This window comes from Aedes aegypti, chromosome 2 (genome assembly GCF_002204515.2).
Source record: "Aedes aegypti strain LVP_AGWG chromosome 2, AaegL5.0 Primary Assembly, whole genome shotgun sequence".
Taxonomy (NCBI): domain Eukaryota; kingdom Metazoa; phylum Arthropoda; class Insecta; order Diptera; family Culicidae; genus Aedes; species Aedes aegypti.
In genome coordinates, this window is record NC_035108.1 from 404,063,059 (window position 1) to 404,082,024 (window position 18,966).

The 18,966-nt window shown below is 37.3% G+C and overlaps 1 protein-coding gene across 1 annotated transcript; it reads right to left on the reverse strand.

Annotated features, from left to right (window-relative positions):
* Positions 1 to 1,493: 1,493 nt before the first annotated feature.
* On the reverse strand, positions 1,494 to 15,080 carry LOC5573247 (ribonuclease Z, mitochondrial). Its single transcript, XM_001654406.2, has 5 exons — positions 13,824 to 15,080; positions 13,579 to 13,767; positions 2,477 to 2,844; positions 2,251 to 2,411; positions 1,494 to 2,191 (listed from the first exon to the last, which is right to left on the reverse strand). Exons 1-5 carry the CDS (start codon positions 14,966 to 14,968, stop codon positions 1,601 to 1,603), a joined length of 2,454 nt encoding a protein of 817 aa, XP_001654456.2. The 5' UTR covers positions 14,969 to 15,080; the 3' UTR covers positions 1,494 to 1,600.
* Positions 15,081 to 18,966: the final 3,886 nt, after the last annotated feature.

Below are 18,966 nucleotides of genomic sequence, written 5' to 3' on the forward strand. Positions count from 1 at the left end.
CAAGCCACGAATAATCAACGAGAGAATACGAACCGGGATAATTGGCGAAGACCACAGCAACGTAAAGGGACTAGCGATTGGAAGCTCGGTACGTGGAATTGTAAATCTCTCAACTTCATCGGAAGCACACGCATACTCGCCGACGTGCTGAAGGACTGCGGATTCGGCATCGTAGCGTTGCAGGAAGTGTGTTGGAAGGGATCAATGGTGTGAAAGTTTAGAGGTTTCCATGCCATATAGTGATGGGTGATATGCAGAGGCGCGTGATCGGGTGGTGGCCGATCAATGAGAGAATGTGCAAGTTGAGGCTCAAAGACCGGTTCTTCAACTTCAGCATAATAAACGTGCACAGCCCTCACTCCGGAAACACTGATGATGATAAAGACGCTTTTTACGCGCAGTTCGAACGCGAGTACGACAGCTGCCCAAGCCACGACGTCAAAATCATCATAGGAGATCTAAACGTTGGCCAGGAGGAGGAGTTCAAACCGACGATTGGAAAGTTTAGCGCTCACCGGCTGACGAACGAAAACGGCTTACGACCAATTGATTTCGCCGTCTCCAAGAATATGGCCATCCGTAGCACCTACTTCCAGCACAGCCTTTCATACCGATACACCTGGAGATCACCACAGCAGGCCGAATCACAAATCGACCACGTTCTGATTGATGGACGGCACTATCTTGTGATGGTCAAACTGCGCCAAAACTCTCCGTCGTTAACAACGTACGGTACCGACGATCGCCCGGTATAACCAAGAGCGGCTTAAGCAACCGGATGTCGCAGCTGCATACGCGCAGCACCTCGAGGCTGCATTACCAGAAGAGGGTGAGCTGGATGATGCCCCTCTTGAGGAATGCTGGAGAACAGTGAAAGCAGCTATCAACGATGCAGTTGAGAGCAACGTCGGGTACGTGGGACGGAGTCGACGGAGCGATTGGCCTGATAAGAAATGTAGGTAGTTTATGCAGGAGAAGAATGCAGCTTTCCCGGGAAGCTCACGAGACTGATAAGAGCGACTATGGAAGGTTTGCAAAATTGTGTGAGGGTTTCAGGGGAACATTCCAGTTCGTTTGGATCCCGCCGGGGACTACGACAAGGTGATGGACTGTCGTGCCTGTTGTTCAATATTGCACTAGAAGGTGTTATGCGGAGAGCCGGGCTCAACAGCCGGGGAACGATTTTGTTGGCTTCACGGATGATATGGACATTGTCGGCCGAACATTTGAAAAGGTGGCAGATCTGTACATCCGCCTGAAACGCGAGACAGCAAAAGTTGGACTGGTGGTGAATGCGACCATGACAAATTACATGCTAGCAGGTGGGGCCGAGCACGGCAGGGCTCGCCTAGGTAGTAGACGATAGATGGTGTTCGCAGAAAGTCTACGGTGTTACGTAAAGCGTTACGGAAACTACTCGGTTAAAACGTAGTCCCCTTTTAAGTGGTGCAACAAACAAAATTTGACCGTAATCAAATATGTACTCAAAGCCATATTTAACGAAGTGTTTGAAGTCTTTATTGATGAAAATCAATTCATTTCATTCAACCATCATTTCATTCATAACAAAACCTATCTATTTAATAATTTTGCATTCCTCCTACCGCGTTGGTGATGATTCCTTGCTATTGTTACCGCTGCCACCCTCTAGTCGCATCCGCTTGTTTCCCCGCTTTATCGCTTTCTGTTCCATCTCTTCGAAGTGGCTTATGAACATCGCCTTCAGCGCTGGGTAGAACAAACTCAACTGCGGTAAATCGTCCAGCGTCACCTCCATGTTGTCGAATGCGATGCCCAGGTTGGTCTCCAGCTCCGACTCGATACGCGGAATCTTCGCGTACCGTTGACTAAAGTGAGTCAGCAGCGTGTACTTGGCGTTCATCTTCTTGCCCTGCTCTATAGCCTGCGACAGGGTGCTGTGCATCTTGACCCGTGCTTCCGCCTCCAGTTCGTCCTCCATGGTGGCTTCGTGAATAAGGATCGTCGAATCTCGCCCAAGGTCAATCAAATTTTGGCACGGCATCGTATCGCCACTGTAGGTTATCTTGACCGGTTCGCCTGGTTCCCCTTTCTGGCAGGAGTTCATGCTCAGAGAAACTCCAAACGAGTGCGGACAATGACGCACACGGCAGGTGACAACTTCCGTTAGGCCTAAGTCGTTAATGCGCTCATCACGTAGGGGTTCATCAACCTAGGAATGAGAATTTGAAGTGTCGAATTGATAATAACTGATATTCAACGTGTGCTTACCAGTTCGGCGTTTTTAATGAGAACGTAATCCTTGTGTACTGGTTCAAACCGACAGTCATACAACCTTAACCAATAGGAGATTTGTTCCGGAGCTATTAGCAGAATCTTCTCGTTATCAGAACCCAGCAATTTGCGTTTGGTTTGAAGTAATCCGAACAGACCTGCAAACAGAGGCATATTGTTTATTAATTATAACGTTTGAAGTCAGCTCGTAGAAACCCCTTACCTAAGTGATGATCTGCATGCAGATGCGAAATGTAAATGGCTTTGATAGTCCTAAAAACGTTTTTGGCTTGCTCGTGACCGTACAGTCGTATAATCTGACCGGCAGCTCCTTCTCCACAGTCCAACAAAATCGATGAGCCCGGGCCAGTGTGCACCAGGATGGCGCTAACATTTCGAGTTTTGTTCGGAATCGACGACCCCGTTCCGAGAAACACTACGCGAGGGTACTTTTCCGATCGAGCCACCAGCTCTTGTTGCGGTTTCCTCTGGGCCATCTTTTGATGGAGCTGGTCCAGGGCTAGTTTAAACTCCGGCAGAACTTCCAGCTCCTGGAGATACTCTGAGGGGTTGAGTTTAGCTTCCAGCGTCCTGAATCAAAAATTTAAGCGTTTATAGTTTTTTTTACATTCCAAATGTTTGTACTCAAAGGCGTAGTCAGGGTTTCCGTCAGAGAGGGACTATAGATTTCAATATTTCATTCACGAATATCATGCAAAAACTATCATTATAGTATTCTCAAAAGTTTCACAATAGACATTTCAACCCATAATCCCCAAAAAATATTTTTTCAATTATATTTTACACGAATCTTCAATACCTTCAACTGCTAAAAATAATCAACTCTTTCGCCATCTCAAAACTACTGAGAATCGAATCTTCTAACAAAAGCAAAATTTTACTTGTTTAAGATCTTGCAACATTATTTTTGTACTTCATAGATTGCGTTTGAAATTCAAATTACTATTACCTTCTACATATCGTTCATATAATATAAAGAATCAGAACGAATGTTTTTGTGTAGAACTAGGTAATTGATCATTGCAGTACCTGGTAGTCACATCATTCGTTTGTGTCAGCTTAAGCAATCAAGCATTCGTTACTGACAATTCAATTTAAATTTTAAAAGTAGAGTTAATGTTTCATACTTCAAACTAAAAATATCAATAGCATATTTCGCTGAAAAGATGCATACTGCCGTGAATCGCAAGTCAGTCCCATCTGCATTTTTATCAAAATTGAGTTAAGTTCAGTTTTCAACATATCTTTCAATGATCTTTTAGCTGCACTAATGAGATAATATGATTTGTTCGGAAAAATAAGGGAAAAACAACAAGTCAAATTGTCCCACAATAAAAAGTAACCGCATATCAGTTCCATTACAAATTTTCGCACCTTGTAAAACAAAAATGAATAGTGTTTTGTACATCTTTATAATTTTCTCGGAAAGATATTTAGAAGCAAAATGTAAAAGTTTCATAGAGATTTGAACATATTCCAATCCTCTAGAATTTATTGAATATTCGTATCGAAAAAAAATTGGAAACTCCACCATTCCTTTTCCCCTCTACAGATGGTACTGACTTGCGATTCACGGCAGTATTATACTATAATAGGTATGTTTAATTTGTTCGAGCTTCAAAATTCTCTGAACCATGTTTATCAATGAATAAACGTTCACAAACATCACAATTGATGATTATCTATAGAATTAGTTTAAAATTTATGAGAATAAAATCATTATATTATCAATTTGTATTGATTTCTAAAATAGCCCATTTTTGCCACTTTTTTTCGCTTTTGGAGTTTTTGCACATTAGTTGGGTACGTATGTACATATACTTAGATATATGCAAGAATTATCGGAATCTATCCATAATTATCCATAATATAAGCTACAAATGCCAAGTTTGACAAGTTTGTCTGTTGTTATACGAAGAACGATGCGCGGAATAAGGGCATTATAAATAAAGACGTAGCCTAATTCCGCGCCATACTTTTTTTAATAAAACTTAATAGTTATGCTAATATTTGATAAGATTTCATAGAAGCACCATGAAACATATCTGTAGCAAGTAGTTCCATGGAATATTGCATAAAAATTAAAACATTTTTGATAAAGAAAGCGCGTTTGTTGTTGTCCTACAGTCTTAGCACTGCGCTGAATTAGGGCACTTTACGGTACTGTCTGGGTTTCTTTTGTTGGAGAAATGCAGAGATAAAAATACGAGCACAGACAGATATTATATTTCTCAGCTGTTGTCCAATCGATTCAGGTGAAATCCGGTAGGTAATAAGCACATTAGAAACTGCTGAGATAGAAGTTTATTGATTATTTGGGGAATCGCAGGATTGTTTCCCGCAGAAGTGCCAGGAAGAATTTTGTGATCAAAACCTTGGAAAAACCTGCGGTGAAACCCCAGAGAATTACTTTTAGGAATCACAGCGGGAATATTTTGATGGAATGCCTGAAGTATTTCTTAGATCCTAGAAGAGTTCGAGAAGGAAATAATGTTTTTTTTTTTTTTATTATTTTATTGATGTACAAGGGGGTCAGGGGCCAAGTCTCCAGCATAAGTTTGAAAACTCACACCGTCCATAATACATCGAAGGGGTTTTGGAGTTTGGGAAGTAGGCAACGCAACATCTTTGACCAGAAGGTTCTTTAAGTTTTGCTTCTACTCTTGACTTCCAATACACGTATGAATGATGCAAGGCCAAAAGAACATGAATCAGCCATACATATAGCGGTAGTGAAGTGTTTTGCCTAAGGACATGGAAAAGGAGGGATTTTGTGTGGTGTTTTGTAAATAGCTCTGTGGAAAAAGTTTGTTATTAGTTAAAAATTTAGTTGATCTGATTCACCTTGCAATCAATAATAAGAATATTTACGGAAACATAATACTTATCTTGTCTCGGCCAATACGCTGCCATGTCTTTCCTCTCGGATGATTTTTTCCTCGTTGTAATGGCGGGTTAGATATGAAAACAAGGATAAAGAGAGAAGAAATGTTAGTGATTGTTACATGGTTTATTGCTGTATTGACCTACAATGAAATCATACAAAATTCGCTCTTTGGATTCCCATGATAACAATCCCCATGCAGCTTCCGAGAAACTCCATGGCAATGATCACTGTACGCCATGTGCGGCATTCAGGACATCTCAACACTACTGATGACGAACAACAAAAAGTGAATCCAAAAGAGTGAAAACCTTAATGTTTCATTGTAGGACAATCCAGCTTTATTGCATGTGAGAAGTTTTTAGTGATATTCTCACAACGGCCATTCAAAATGGTTCGACGGATGTAGATAAAAGATCATTATGATTAACGCGACGACATGTTAGTAAGCTCAAAACGGTTATTGTATTTGCAACTGTTAATTTAAATAGTTAAGCTAAGGGTCGGTTATTGTATATAACTTTATAGATAAGCAGAAAAATAGCACGAACGCGAAGTAATGACCTTCCATCCCATCTTCAAGTGCTCCCCACAAGCACAACACTTCATTCTGGCACTTTAGAACGTCCATGTTGTAACTTGTTCACACAAGAAATCTGCCTCGACCGAGTTGGCAGAACGCGCCCATACCCCTTTCTGAACCAAAGGACAGGGGAGTTCGAGAAGGAAATAATGTTCAAAGGAAATTCCGAAAGAAATACTTAAATATCTGATGTAGTCTGCAAAACTCAAATTCTCATAACTCACTCGTGATATTTTTCATGCGTGAGTTGTCAAACACTCAACTCAGCAGTCAAAAAATCATGGATGAGTTGCCCGAATAAAAACGTACCATTCAGTGAATGGAATAAACCATTAATGTACAATATAACGTATTGGATACAATACAGCGTATTGTAATTGAATGTCGAAGCAACATTATTCTTGTTTGAATATACAATTCAATAACAATATAATATATTGTAACAGAATACTGTATTGTTTTTTATTGGTTTTATACCTTACAATTTTGGTCAAATTCCTATTTTCGCGTAAAACAACTGTTGCTTTTTTCTGTGTAGCTTGTCTGAAAGAAGTAAACAAAACAAGTTTAGAAAGCAAGAAATGTTGGGTGAAAAATATTCAAAAAGTAAAAAATATGTAGTTTTGTAGAAGTCACTTGACATTAGCTGTAACGACGAATGCAACCATCATAAATAGCTTTACTTCTATAGGAGTTAAATTATTTTACTACTGTTGGCACGAATATCCGGTAAGTTTTCTTATGAGCACTTCTACAGTTATTAACTGAGAGCTTTCTTTGCCGATTGACCATTTTTGCATGTGTATATCGTGTAGCAGGTACGAAGATACTCTATGCCCTGGGAATCGAGAAAATTTCCTTTACGAAAAGATCCTCGACCAGTGGGATTCGAACCCACGACTCTCAGCATGGTCATGCTGAATAGCTATCTGGGCCCCTTACAATCTATTACATATTCTATGCTTTTCACCACTAATTGAAATACAGTTCGTTGAATTGTTTTTGTATTGTACAACAATACACGAATTGCTAATCAAGACAATACATGAACAATATATCGTATTGTATTTTCAAAATGTATGTATGAGAAAATATCTATATTTGTATTGTTACGATACTTAACCACCCATACGTTATATTGGCAAAATCTCATATACAATACAGTGAACTGTTCAAAACAATATATTGTACTGTAATTGTATTGTCATTTTACAATATACTGTATTGTATTTCCAATATATTGAAAGGTACTGTTTGAATACGTTATATTGTTTTTGAATTGTATTTTTTATCCGGGTGGCTTATCCATTTGATTCATTGCCTCGTATTTCCACTGTTTTCTCGCACGAAGCCGTGATTTCTTTTTAGTATGATAGAATCATAATAATCCTTCCTAACGTAAACAACAACATTCCGTTTTCACGAGTTTTTGGTGGGTTTTATGACTGAATCATTTTTGATGGCTTGAGTGTGATTGAGTGATTTTGCATGAAAATATCAAGCGTGAGATTTACGAAACAGATCTCTAATGAGTTACATCATCATTTAGGTTTTTTTCAATTTTTAAAGTAAAAAACAAGTAAAATAATGATCCAGAGGACAATTAAAAGAAGTTTAACCACTATCATCTATATAAATAAAAATGGAATGGTGTTTGTATGTCACGAAATATCTTACGAACGGGTCAACGTATTTGAATGATTATATTTCCGTTTTGTTCCTCAAGGGCTCCGACGTGTTTATATGTATAAAAATCTCAGGATATTCAACTTAAAATCGGTAAAAATGAGATTAAACGGAACTGTCATTTTCAATGAGACTATCGTTAGCGTTTTTCAACAGCCTACTTGATGGCAAGACGAAGTTTGCCGGGACCACTAGTTAAAAATAAAAATTTCGAAAAAATAACTTTTTTTCATTATTTTTTATTTTTTTGTTCCTTATTTATTTTTATGTGTTTTTTTAGTGTTCCAGGTTGCATTTCATCAAAAAATTCCAGAAGCAACGGGTTTTTAAGTAATCATTTTAGCAATTTTAATTTTTGGAGTTATAAATGACAGAAACTACTGAAAAAGAAAAATTGAATAAATTGTACGCGAAAAAAAAATCAGGACTCATTTCCTGACAAAAAAAAAAATACAGTTTTGGTAATTCGTCTATTGTTGAACGATTAAAAATATTGGCTAATGTTGAACAGTCCATGCACTTCTTATGGCATGTTCGATAATAAGTGAGCAAGTAAATTAAAAACCAAATGTAGTACCGTAAAACGGGGTATCTTTGATAATGCGAGTAGCTTTGATAGTGCGTTACCCACCACATACAAAACGAAATATCATAATTTCTGGTCATCGGTTAAGCAAAACGAATGCAAAACTAAGGAATATTAGTATTGCACTTCATGTTAAAGCTATTTCATTTGAATCGAAAACATTTGAGGGTTTATATACGAATAATAAAATTTGATACAGTTTTAGCATTTTCGAAACGCTTATAAACTATCTGTTCTACGATCACTATTTGATGTAGTTTTGAATAGTTGGTCACTTATCTTTGACAGCCTAGTTATCATAGAACTTGAATATGGTCTCAAATCTCTTAGCGAAAAGCATTTTCACTAACTGGGACCATTTTTGTAATCTAAGTCAGATTTTCCATATAACGTTAATCGCCTAGAGGAATGCAACGCCCTATAAATGTTCCGTAATTCATTCAATTTTGTTCGATTTATAATCCATTATCAAAGTTACCCCAAAACAGAAAACCGACTTTCGATTATATGAAAAAAAATATATCCATTCAGAATAAATCTTTTGGCAATCTATCAAGTGCAATCGATAGCTAGGATGTCAGTACTTGTTTTAAAAATATAAATTGTAATTCTTTGAAACAGCATGCATAAATATTCAAGTTTTCTTCGAAAGAACTATCAAAGTTACCCCGTTCTACGGTACTATACCATTTTATTCCACTGAATGGAACATTTTATTCCGGTGAATGGAACATGAGCGATGAATGGCGTCCTTACGGTATCTCTAGTGGAATTAAATGGTTTAGTACAGTCGCCTCTCCACATCTCGATATCGAAGGGACCATCGAGATAGGGAGAGATCGAGACAAAGAACACATTTTTGATGAATACTAGATTGAAAAACACTCCGTTGCCAAGAAAGTAATACACAAACAAACGTCATGTTGCGCTGCTAATTTGTGTTGAATCCCAAAACTTTGGTCTAGTAACCTTTCATATTGGTCATATCGACATACGGAGAGAAAATTGAGAACGAAAAATAAACAGAAACACATCGAGGTATGGAAATATCGAGATAAGGAGGATATCGAGATATGGAGAGTGAAAATGTATGCAGACTGAACTGCCCATAACTGCAAAACAGTCACATTCGACATTTTTGACAAAATGGAGTTAATACCATGGAGAGTCATCAAATGATAAATACTTTCGATCAACTTACTGAAAGCTATGAGATTGTTCTAGAAAATTCGAAAAAAATACCAAGTTGTTTTGTCACATTGGTAATTATAACCGCATAACAGTCACATTTAGATTACAAATGGGCCTCGTAATGTGATAGCAATGAAATTTCTATCTGAATTATTTTCTGACAATTCACCCAGCATGCGATATTAGTTGTACAAAATTTCAGCCTCAAATAAGCACTTTTGAGTTCCTGGTAATTTTTAGAAATTTTAGTTTCCTCCCATACTGCCATAAAATGCACACTTGGTGTTCCATTTACTCAATGCCTTCTTTTGTCGAATGTTACAAATATGCAGTTATGGGCAGTGAAGGGACTTATGAAATCATCGACATAAGGAGAGATATCGAGATGTAGAACATCGAGATGTGGAGAGTCGCCTGTACTAAATTCGGGTTTTCATTTACTTATAGGTATTCCCCTAAACAGCTAGAAGATTTATTACCAATAAGTGAGTATTTTATCCGCTCTACGATTTCCCTAATAATGGAATCACGAGTGTAATTTCTGAACAAGTTTGAGAGAAGGGTGTCGACTTAATCTCAAAAATAAAATTCCCTGACTTTCCCTGACCATCGAGTCGTTTTAGGAAAAAATCCAGACCACTGAATTAAATAATTTGAACTGAAATAAGTACAATTTTTGAAGATACATATTCAACTATTTGCATTAATCAATGTTGTAGGCCGTATTAATAAACTGAGCAAAAACTTTTACTTTACTCATGTTGTCATACAAACTTTCTTGAGCGTTATTCAAGGTAAAATTTCAGACATTGCTGAAAAAAATCTCGGAGAATCGATAAAAAAAAAATCAACAGAGATTTCTCTAGAAATTTATTTTGAAATTCTTTAACGTATTTTTATTCCAGATCTTTCTCCAATAACTTCTCGAGGAACTTTTCTAAGAGTTCTTCTAGAAGCTTCTTTTCTCATAATGTCTTTTTTATATCACAAGGGATTATTTCTTTAACTCTTTTAAGAACTTTTACATTGTTCCTCCATAAACAAATCGAAATATTCCTCAATCCCGAGCTTTCTCTAAAAATTGTTAAGAATTGAGGGGGTTAGAAGCAGAAGGGTGTAAGTGACAAGAACCTAGTGTTGAGAAAATCAACTCAAGTTTTTCAGTTTTGCGATTTTTCATTCCATATAAATTGTATGTGACCCATAAACATGCCAATCTTCTGCGAATTGAGTTATTTTTTGTTGTACTACAAAAACCTAAAATACCGTTGGAAAGCTCAGAAATAAGATATTTTTTTAAGTATATCTTACTCAAAACCCTTTGCGTTAGGGCCGCACGATTGTTTTCAACTATTCCGTCTTGAATTTCACCCAGAATTGCATTTGGAGTTCCTGAGAATATTTCAGGAGCACTTTGATTCGTTACAGGTAATTTATTTTAGGTAATATTTTATGATTCCGATATGAATTTCACCTAGGTTTTCTTCCCTGAGGAATTTATCTAAAGATTCTTAAACAAATGCATTCAGGAATTTAATAATGCGTTTATAATAAGTTTTCTGATATGAAAAACCAGCCTAGGACTGAAAATCTCATTGAAAAGGAAGGAAAAGTTTTCAGATGTCTTCCTTGCATTTGTCGTGCTTCCAGCAATGTTCTAAGGAACTCCTTCAAGAACTTCTATGAATATCTCCAAGAACTCTCACAAAATTTTAATGCATTATCGGGGAGATTCTTTGAAGCCAAATTTCTATAATTTCTGCTCTCAATGGATCTTTTGAATTCGTAAAAAATACATTCAGAAAGCTTTTCTTTTGAGAAATTATTCAGCAGGGAATTTCATGAGGCATCTATAGAAGAATCTTCCGAATCTCTGAAAAATTTCCTGAATACCTATATTCTTAGAAAAATAAAAAAATAAAAAAAGAGGAAATACATATCCTGACACAATCCTGAAGTAACGCTTTAACCCTAATTCAGCAATCTATCTATCTATCTATCTAAATAAAAATGGAGTGGTGTTTGCATGTCACGAAATGACTTGAGAACGGGCAATCGGATTTTGAAATTTATCATGTAAATATGATCCTGAGGTGTTCCGATATGTTTGTGTGTATAAAAAAACTTAAAATGTTCACATGAAAGTTAGAAAACACGGGAGCGAACGGAACTGCCTGTTTTGTATGGGACGTCTATGACGTTGTTCAGCAGCCTACTTGATGGCAAGACGAAGTTTGCCGGGACCACTAGTTTTCAATAAATTAGGAAATTCGAAATTAAAGTCAATGGTATTTTTAAAACCTTACACGTTAAATTTTCTGGAGTTTTTGAAAATTTGAGATACGATTGTATCTTCACCTAAATACAAGAAATCTCATTTGTTTTTTTCCATGTATCGTTTTACCAGTTTTACTTCTACATTTTGAGCAAACTTGTAAAGATTGGCATGATTAGATGGAGTAAACTTCATTTTTTTTTAGGAGTTTGAAAAAAACGTAAAAAATTAGGCAACGCGTTGATCTAGAGCACATCAAATTAAAAAAAAATAAGCAATCTACGCCAGCATCGAAGAAATTGGTCGAATATGTTTTTGTTCCAGAAAAACTAAATTCTGAAGCTAAGTATAGGTAGGAAAGCAGAATTTACTCTAGTGTGGATAAGAGCGGTTTCTCAATGATAAGCTGCAATATTGAACTATTGGTTTACTTATTTCGAGCGGAAATCGTATTCAATGTAAAACATAATGGAGAGACTTAAGGCGAAGATGAATCGAAGCCAAACCTCAACCTTTCAAGAGCACAAATCTGGAGAACCAAACATTTGTTTAAGCTGAGAACTTAATCGATTGGTCACCTCCAGCAAGTGACCAATCGATTATGTTCTCAGCTTAAACAAATGTTTGGTTCTCCAGATTTGTGCTCTTAAAAATTTGAAGTTTGTCTTCGATTCATCTTCACCTTAAAAGTAGATGGAGTTGATACGAGTAACTGACACTGAAGAAGACTGCAAGTGGTAGCCGAAATACGCGTATCTATCAAAGATAAGCATTTAGGGGCGGAATTAAAAGGTACAAGGTACTCCATATACTTTTCAGTCTCTCTATTGAGATTCTGCTCAGAGGATTCGAATACATTAATAAGAGTTAACATAATGATTATTGTATTACTGTGTTGGCCTAAACGATTGCATTACAGACATTCAACTAGTTTGATGTTGTAGTATATTATTGATCATTTTTCCCTCTCCAGACCCTGATTTTCTAGATCAACAATTAAATTCCCTGACATTCCCTGACTTTCCAGGTTTTTTTTTTCAGGTGGTCGACACCCTGGAGAGAGAACGCATTAAAAATCAAACTCAAGATAATACATCTTCGAGCTTTTTAGTGGAATACCTACAAGTAGATGAAAAACCGAATTCACTACTATACCATTTAATTCCACTAGTTTGTATATTTGACGGATACGCGTATTTCGACCTCAACTGTAAGGCCGTCTTCAGTGTCGTGTACTAGACACGACATAAATACAAACTCTAGTGGAATCAAATGGTATGTACTTACTAAATTCGGTATTTCAAATTCTAGAACTATTCCTGAAACTGCAGTCTTAAGTGAAAACTTGGAGGAATCTCTAAAAATTCCACAAAATGTATTTTGCTAGAACAAATCATGGAACAATTTTTTGTGTTTTTTGAAGAAACTTCCGTAATAAATCTATTTTTTATACCTAGTTGATGAGTTTTAAAAGATTTTCTTTCCGTAATGTTTGAATTTTTTTTATAAAATTCTCGAAGCACTTCAGAAATTGTTAAAAAATCCTGTAAAAAAAACCTTGAAGGATTATTAAGGACTTGCTGGAGAAAATAGAGGTACTCCTAAAGCAATCTCTGAAGTATCCCACGAAAAAAAACAATCCTTAAAGAATCTTATGGAAAACGATCTAGTAGTAGGTAGGGAACCGGACCCAATTCTTGGCACTTTCGAGTCACTTCGGCAGAAGGGTTTTTCAAATGCTACTGTGCTCAAATTTTGCTAACAATATGCATCGCCTTATTGCACAGATAATTCAGTCGATAAGAAAAAACCCAAGCCAAAATTATCACCATGAAATCTACCGCATATAAAAAAAAGGAAATTCCTGGGGGAATGACAATATATTCCTTGACAAATTTTGGAAGAATTGCTGAAAGGAATCATTAAAAAAAACTGTAGTTTTGCTGGCATTAGCCTTGGTAGATAGCATTTAGTTCCATGAAAGATTTTTGGCAGATTCTTGGCGGACTGATATGAAACCTTCGAATGATTCCTGGTGAGATCTTTTTAACAGAAGGCTATTTTTTGGCAATCACCCCTAAGCCCGTATTTATGCTTACCTATCAATCCCTTTCTTTGGTCGAACATGCAGATAACTCAGTGAAGAAGTTTTAACCATATCGAAATCATGCATTTCCGAATCTATTGCATTGTAATCGTTATTTGCTTCCTTCAGAAGTGGAAAAATGCCGCCATCTAGTTGGTTCAAGTGATACTGTATTCGATGAGATGCAATGTACCCTGAAAAGCTATAACAAAAAATATTTTAAATTCACAGTTTACTCTATTCGATTACAGCAAATACCTATTAATCTCATTCAAGGCGATGTGCCTTGTACTAGCCGAAAACCTGTCCATAAATTTCCTATATTCTGGTTTCTGCATCACGTCCAAGGGACTAAAATGCAGCACATACATCGCCTGGTTAGACTCTTCCGTGGCCGTGCTCTGGTAAGGCGCGAAAGCTTCATTTTTGTCGTCCAGATCGCGAAGATACTCTTCGCTGGGAATGTCAATGAATATGAAAACCGGTCCGGGATCATCCGGTCCTCGAACGTCGCTGGATTTGACCACGGTTCCATCGGGAAGGGTCACGTCGTTGCCATTCTTTAACTGACCAAGTAGTGGCCCCGGTGTCACTCCCCGGTCAACGCATTTCTCGAGCGACAACTGACCGAATCTCAGCTTAAGTTTACAAATATAAGCCATTACCGTTTCCTCGTGCCGCTTTGTCCAATCTTGCTGGGTCATGGCAAGTTTTGGCTTAGGTGCTGCTTTATTTCGCTTCTCGTAAGCGTAGTAATCCGTATCGTCCACCGTCGTATCTTCATCCTGATTCTCCTCATCCGAGTTGGACACAGACTCGGGTTCTCTATTGATGGCCACATATTTCAAGCTCATCACATGGTCATCAAACAAATCCTCCGCTTTACATTCCGCCGCCTCTACTTTCATGTCCTTCAAGATTACAAACCGCCTCATCGCCTTGAACAGCTCATCCAGTCCCGGAGGGCCGTGCAACGTAACATTCGGAACACCCACATCCTGCATGGTCAAACATATCCCCGGCAAACCCCCGATCCGCTCCCAACACGTCCTGGTCATAAAAATATTCTCCAAACAGGAAAGCTTCGTCTTGTGCTCATACGCCAACCGTTGCGTTCCTTCGCCACAGTTGAACAAATACCTCGTTTGGTCGCTGAACAAATAAACGGACGCTGGAGCGCCGGGTGCCCCCGAGCCCACAATTTGCAAATTTACGATCCCCGGCGACGCTTTGATGATCTTTTGCTTCAGCTTCAGTCGCTGCTTTTGGGCTTCGGCAATGTGTTTTGGGTCCAGCGGCATTTTCGGGGACTTACGTTGCGGCTTGAGATTGGATGAATAAAACCGTATCACGGAAGCACTACCAACTACATTAGGTCTGAGAGAGGTCAAAAGTTTATACATATAGATAGTTTTCACGGGAATTTCACGATTATTTCCAAAATTTTGAACCAAAATTTTGCACAACGTTGCGAGCACCCGGTGCGATGCGATTAGCAGCTGTTTACGATCAAAACAAAACAACGTGTCGAAAGAAATGTCATCATTTAAATCATTGATTGATGATTGTTTATGGAAACTCATCAGTGGGTTCGGTTTCATGTGGCATAAAATCGTTTATTCGAATTAAATCATGCGTTAAATAAATCCGCGGAGGCCGCGGCGGCTATCTTGGACAATCTGGAATCTATAGAATAAACTGCGCCGATCTACAAGCAATTTTAGAGATTTTGAAGATAAATACTCGCGCAATGCACGCAATGCATGGTGTTTTCTCATATTTAGTACATTCTTCCCCAGAAACTCACGAAATACCTACTTGGCGATATCCCTTTCCAGAACCAAAAGAAAGAAGCAATAGGTGCTTTGTCATTTAAGGCTAAGTAGCCCGTCATTCGTTTTGGCAACAATGATGATTTTCCAGCTTGCATTTTAAAGTGATAAAACTCAGTCTTGATAGTTTATACAGTCGCCTCTCCACATCTCGAAGGGACCATCGAGATAGGGAGAGATCGAGACAGAACAAATTTTTATAGAATACCGTTTTGTCTCAAATTCCGAACAGACTCATATTCCGAACACTCGCTTTTTGTATGACGATTTGGTTGAAATATTTCGCTGAAATATGTCATAAAGTTACAAGGAAATGGCAGTCAATTGTAATTCAGTTTTAACATCTTCTAAACTATTTTATAGCTCGGGAGTAGTGATGATTATTTAGTTCGAGACCAGTAGAACTATCTCAAATTAATATATTTGCGAAATAACTTATTTTAATACGATTTATTCGTGCTGTTCGGAATTTGAGTCAAGGTGTTCGGAATATGAGACAGAATGAACACAGTGTTCGGCATTTTAATCAAAATGTTGTTCCATACTTTTACGTAAAAACAATACTAGACAAGTTAAAGTAATATTTTTATCAGTACACCTAACAGCTAACAGTTAGACTTTGCGAAGAAATTAAAATTTTCACAAATATCAGGTAATTTAAGCCTATCAGATGCATTTAAAGTCACTGTTTTCCTTAAGTGTTCGGAATATGAGTCAAAACGGTAGTTTGATTGAAAATCACTCCGTTACCAGGAAAATCAAAAACAAACAGACGTCATTTCGTCTTCGCAAATTGTTTTGACTCACTAAAATCCAGTCTAGTTACCTTTGATAATAGGCATATCGACATACGGAGATAAAATCGAGAACGAAAATCACATCGAGATAGGGAGATATCCAGATAAAGAGGATATCGAGACAGTCTTCAAATTTGCCTTTGCTTTGCGTTGATTTGATTCATAAAACAACGAGAAAGAGAATGCACGATCCTTGTTTTTCAATCCAATAAGGCTTTGATTTGATCCTATCATTTCGGTGAATACTACATCATTTTTCTGAATCATTTGTGACTCATTCAACTAGGTAGACTAAGCTGCAGAGGGGATAACAAGCATTGTTGGTAGGCCTAGCAACGCACACTGTTTTCTTTTCATCACGAATTCACGAAGTGCGCGTCAATGGTTAGCAAGTGATAATATTTATCAAAATGATACACGATATTGTGTGAACAGAGTTATTATTCAACATTCAAGTCATTTATGGTATTAGTTGAATTTGCACATGTATTCTATATAAACGTACATTACATCATCTCTTTATTACAGCCACAATCAGTTTCCGTTGTCTCTTCCTACGAAAATGGCATGATATTTTATCAAGTATGCATGCTTATGGCATTGGCGTCATGATCGAACAGGAACACCACCTCTGTAGCGCTGTGGGAGGCATGGATCATTTCAAGGAGCCCAACTATTATTGCACCGTTCAGATCAAGGCTATATTATACGGACCCTGATCTTCAACACTCTGTTATACATTACTTCACAATATTTTATCCTATGTTTTGTGGCAATAAAATTGTTCTTGGAATGTCTGAAAAAGATCTACCAAACGAAAAAATCATGTAAAAATTTGTTTCAAATATAACACGCGCCTCTATTTTTACACTCAATTAAAAAACCTATCAAAAGTTCCCCTTTCTAAGTCCATTTAACCCGATAAACAAATTCCATTATGCCCGGATGGTCAAGTTTGACCACTAACGTTTTTAACATATGAACCAAACTTTTTTTTCGTAGATATAGCATATATTTAAACGATTTCTGGTACGCAAAGAAACTATTAGTTTTCACCCAGGTATACTTTTGATCGAAAATCGATTTGCATTCCCGTTTACGCCACCAAAATCAGATGGGACTTGGATTCGAAAGAATATGATTCGATACGCGGTAAACAAGAATAAGGGTGATAATCTATGGGAGATATTCTATGCCCAGGGACGTCAAGGAAATCGACAGGATGTTCGAACCCAGCCACCTTCAGCTGTAAACCGTTATTCTACACAGCTATTTTTTCTATGCTAGCTATGGTCTGCCTAGAGTATGGAGTTTTCTTTGAAATGATTTGAATCAATGATGCATTATTTTTGATCAAGTGAGCACAGGAGCAATTGAATTGGGTCCTAAAATTTGTAATGAAATCTTGTTTTTATTTAATAACACGAAAAAGCATGTTACTGTAACTAGTTTAGCAATTTTTCCCGCTCAAATAATGGCTATGTCATGTTTGAACTTTAATTTAAAAATTTGGTCCATAAATGAACCTTGACACTTTTGATCATGTTTGACGTTCGCTTAGTCGACAAAAACACCACAGGGGTTTTAGTTCGACCACTGGGGTTGTTCCTATCTGACATTTCGTAAGAGACACGGAAAACAAAATACTCCCAAAATTTGAGGTAAAGCCAAAGGATGTAACAAAATCTAAAAAAATGTTTTTTGAGCTTAAACCAACGGAAAACATTAGAAAATTGAGTAAACATGTGTTTTTGGCCTAAACTTAAGCGTTTGGCACTAAAATTGGGACAGGGCTTTACTGCCCATAACTGCATATTTGTAACATTCGACAAAAGTAGGCATTGAGTAAATGGAGTACCAAGTGTGCAGTTAAAGGCAGTATGGGAGGAAACTAAAATTTCTAAAAATTACCAGGAACTCTAAAGTGCTTATTTGAGGCTGATATTTTGTACAACTCATATCCCATACTAAGTGAATAGTCAGAAAAAAATTCTGATAAAAATTTCATTGCAATTACATTACGAGGCTCATTTATAATCTCAATGTGACTGTTATGCGGTTATAATTACCAATGTGACAAAACAACTTGGTATTTTTTACGAATTTTCTTGAACAATCTCACAGATTTCAGTAAGTTGATCGAAAGTATTTATCATTTAATGACTCTCTATGGTATTATCTCCAATTTGTCAAAAATGTCGAAATCCTGTCTATCCCGGCGTAACATGACTGTTATGCAGTTATGGGCAGTTTAGGACCCTATTGAAAAGGCGCGAATCCTACGCGAAGCATTGATATTTTCAAAGCATGCTTTTCAAAAAATCTGTGCAGCAATGATGATCCTTGAAGACTGTATCGAGATATGGAGAGTGAAAACATATGCAGAGCGAAGGGACCGAAGCAATCATCGACATTGGGAGAGATATCGAGATGTAGAACATCGAGATGTGGAGAGTCGACTGTATTGACTTGAAAAAGTATCACTGCACGCGCTAACATGCATGAAGCATGCTGATACTTTTTCAGCTGTGTCAGTGCAAAACCAACTGATTTTCTTTGATTCGAAATCGTGAGATGAATTGGTCGGCGTTAAGTCAGAGTGGACCAAGTGACATTTTTCATATTTTGAGAAAAACGGGCTCAAAGTCTAACGCTTTGTATTTTTTTATCTCAGTAAAATTTTGGTTCAATATTTCTACCCATCCTTGTGTTACTTTCAAGCAATATAATGTGAAGTGATAAACATGAAAAATCACAATCCGAAACTCTGAT

Bases quoted from the DNA above. Each gene is read 5' to 3' on its own strand.
- LOC5573247 (XM_001654406.2), bottom strand. From the start codon at position 14,968: ATGTATAAACTTTTGACCTCTCTCAGACCTAATGTAGTTGGTAGTGCT. The intron at 2,412-2,476 runs GTAAGGGGTTTC...CTCTGTTTGCAG, and splicing joins GCATGCAGATCATCACTTAG to GTCTGTTCGGATTACTTCAA. The intron at 2,192-2,250 runs GTAAGCACACGT...TCTCATTCCTAG, and splicing joins TCATTAAAAACGCCGAACTG to GTTGATGAACCCCTACGTGA.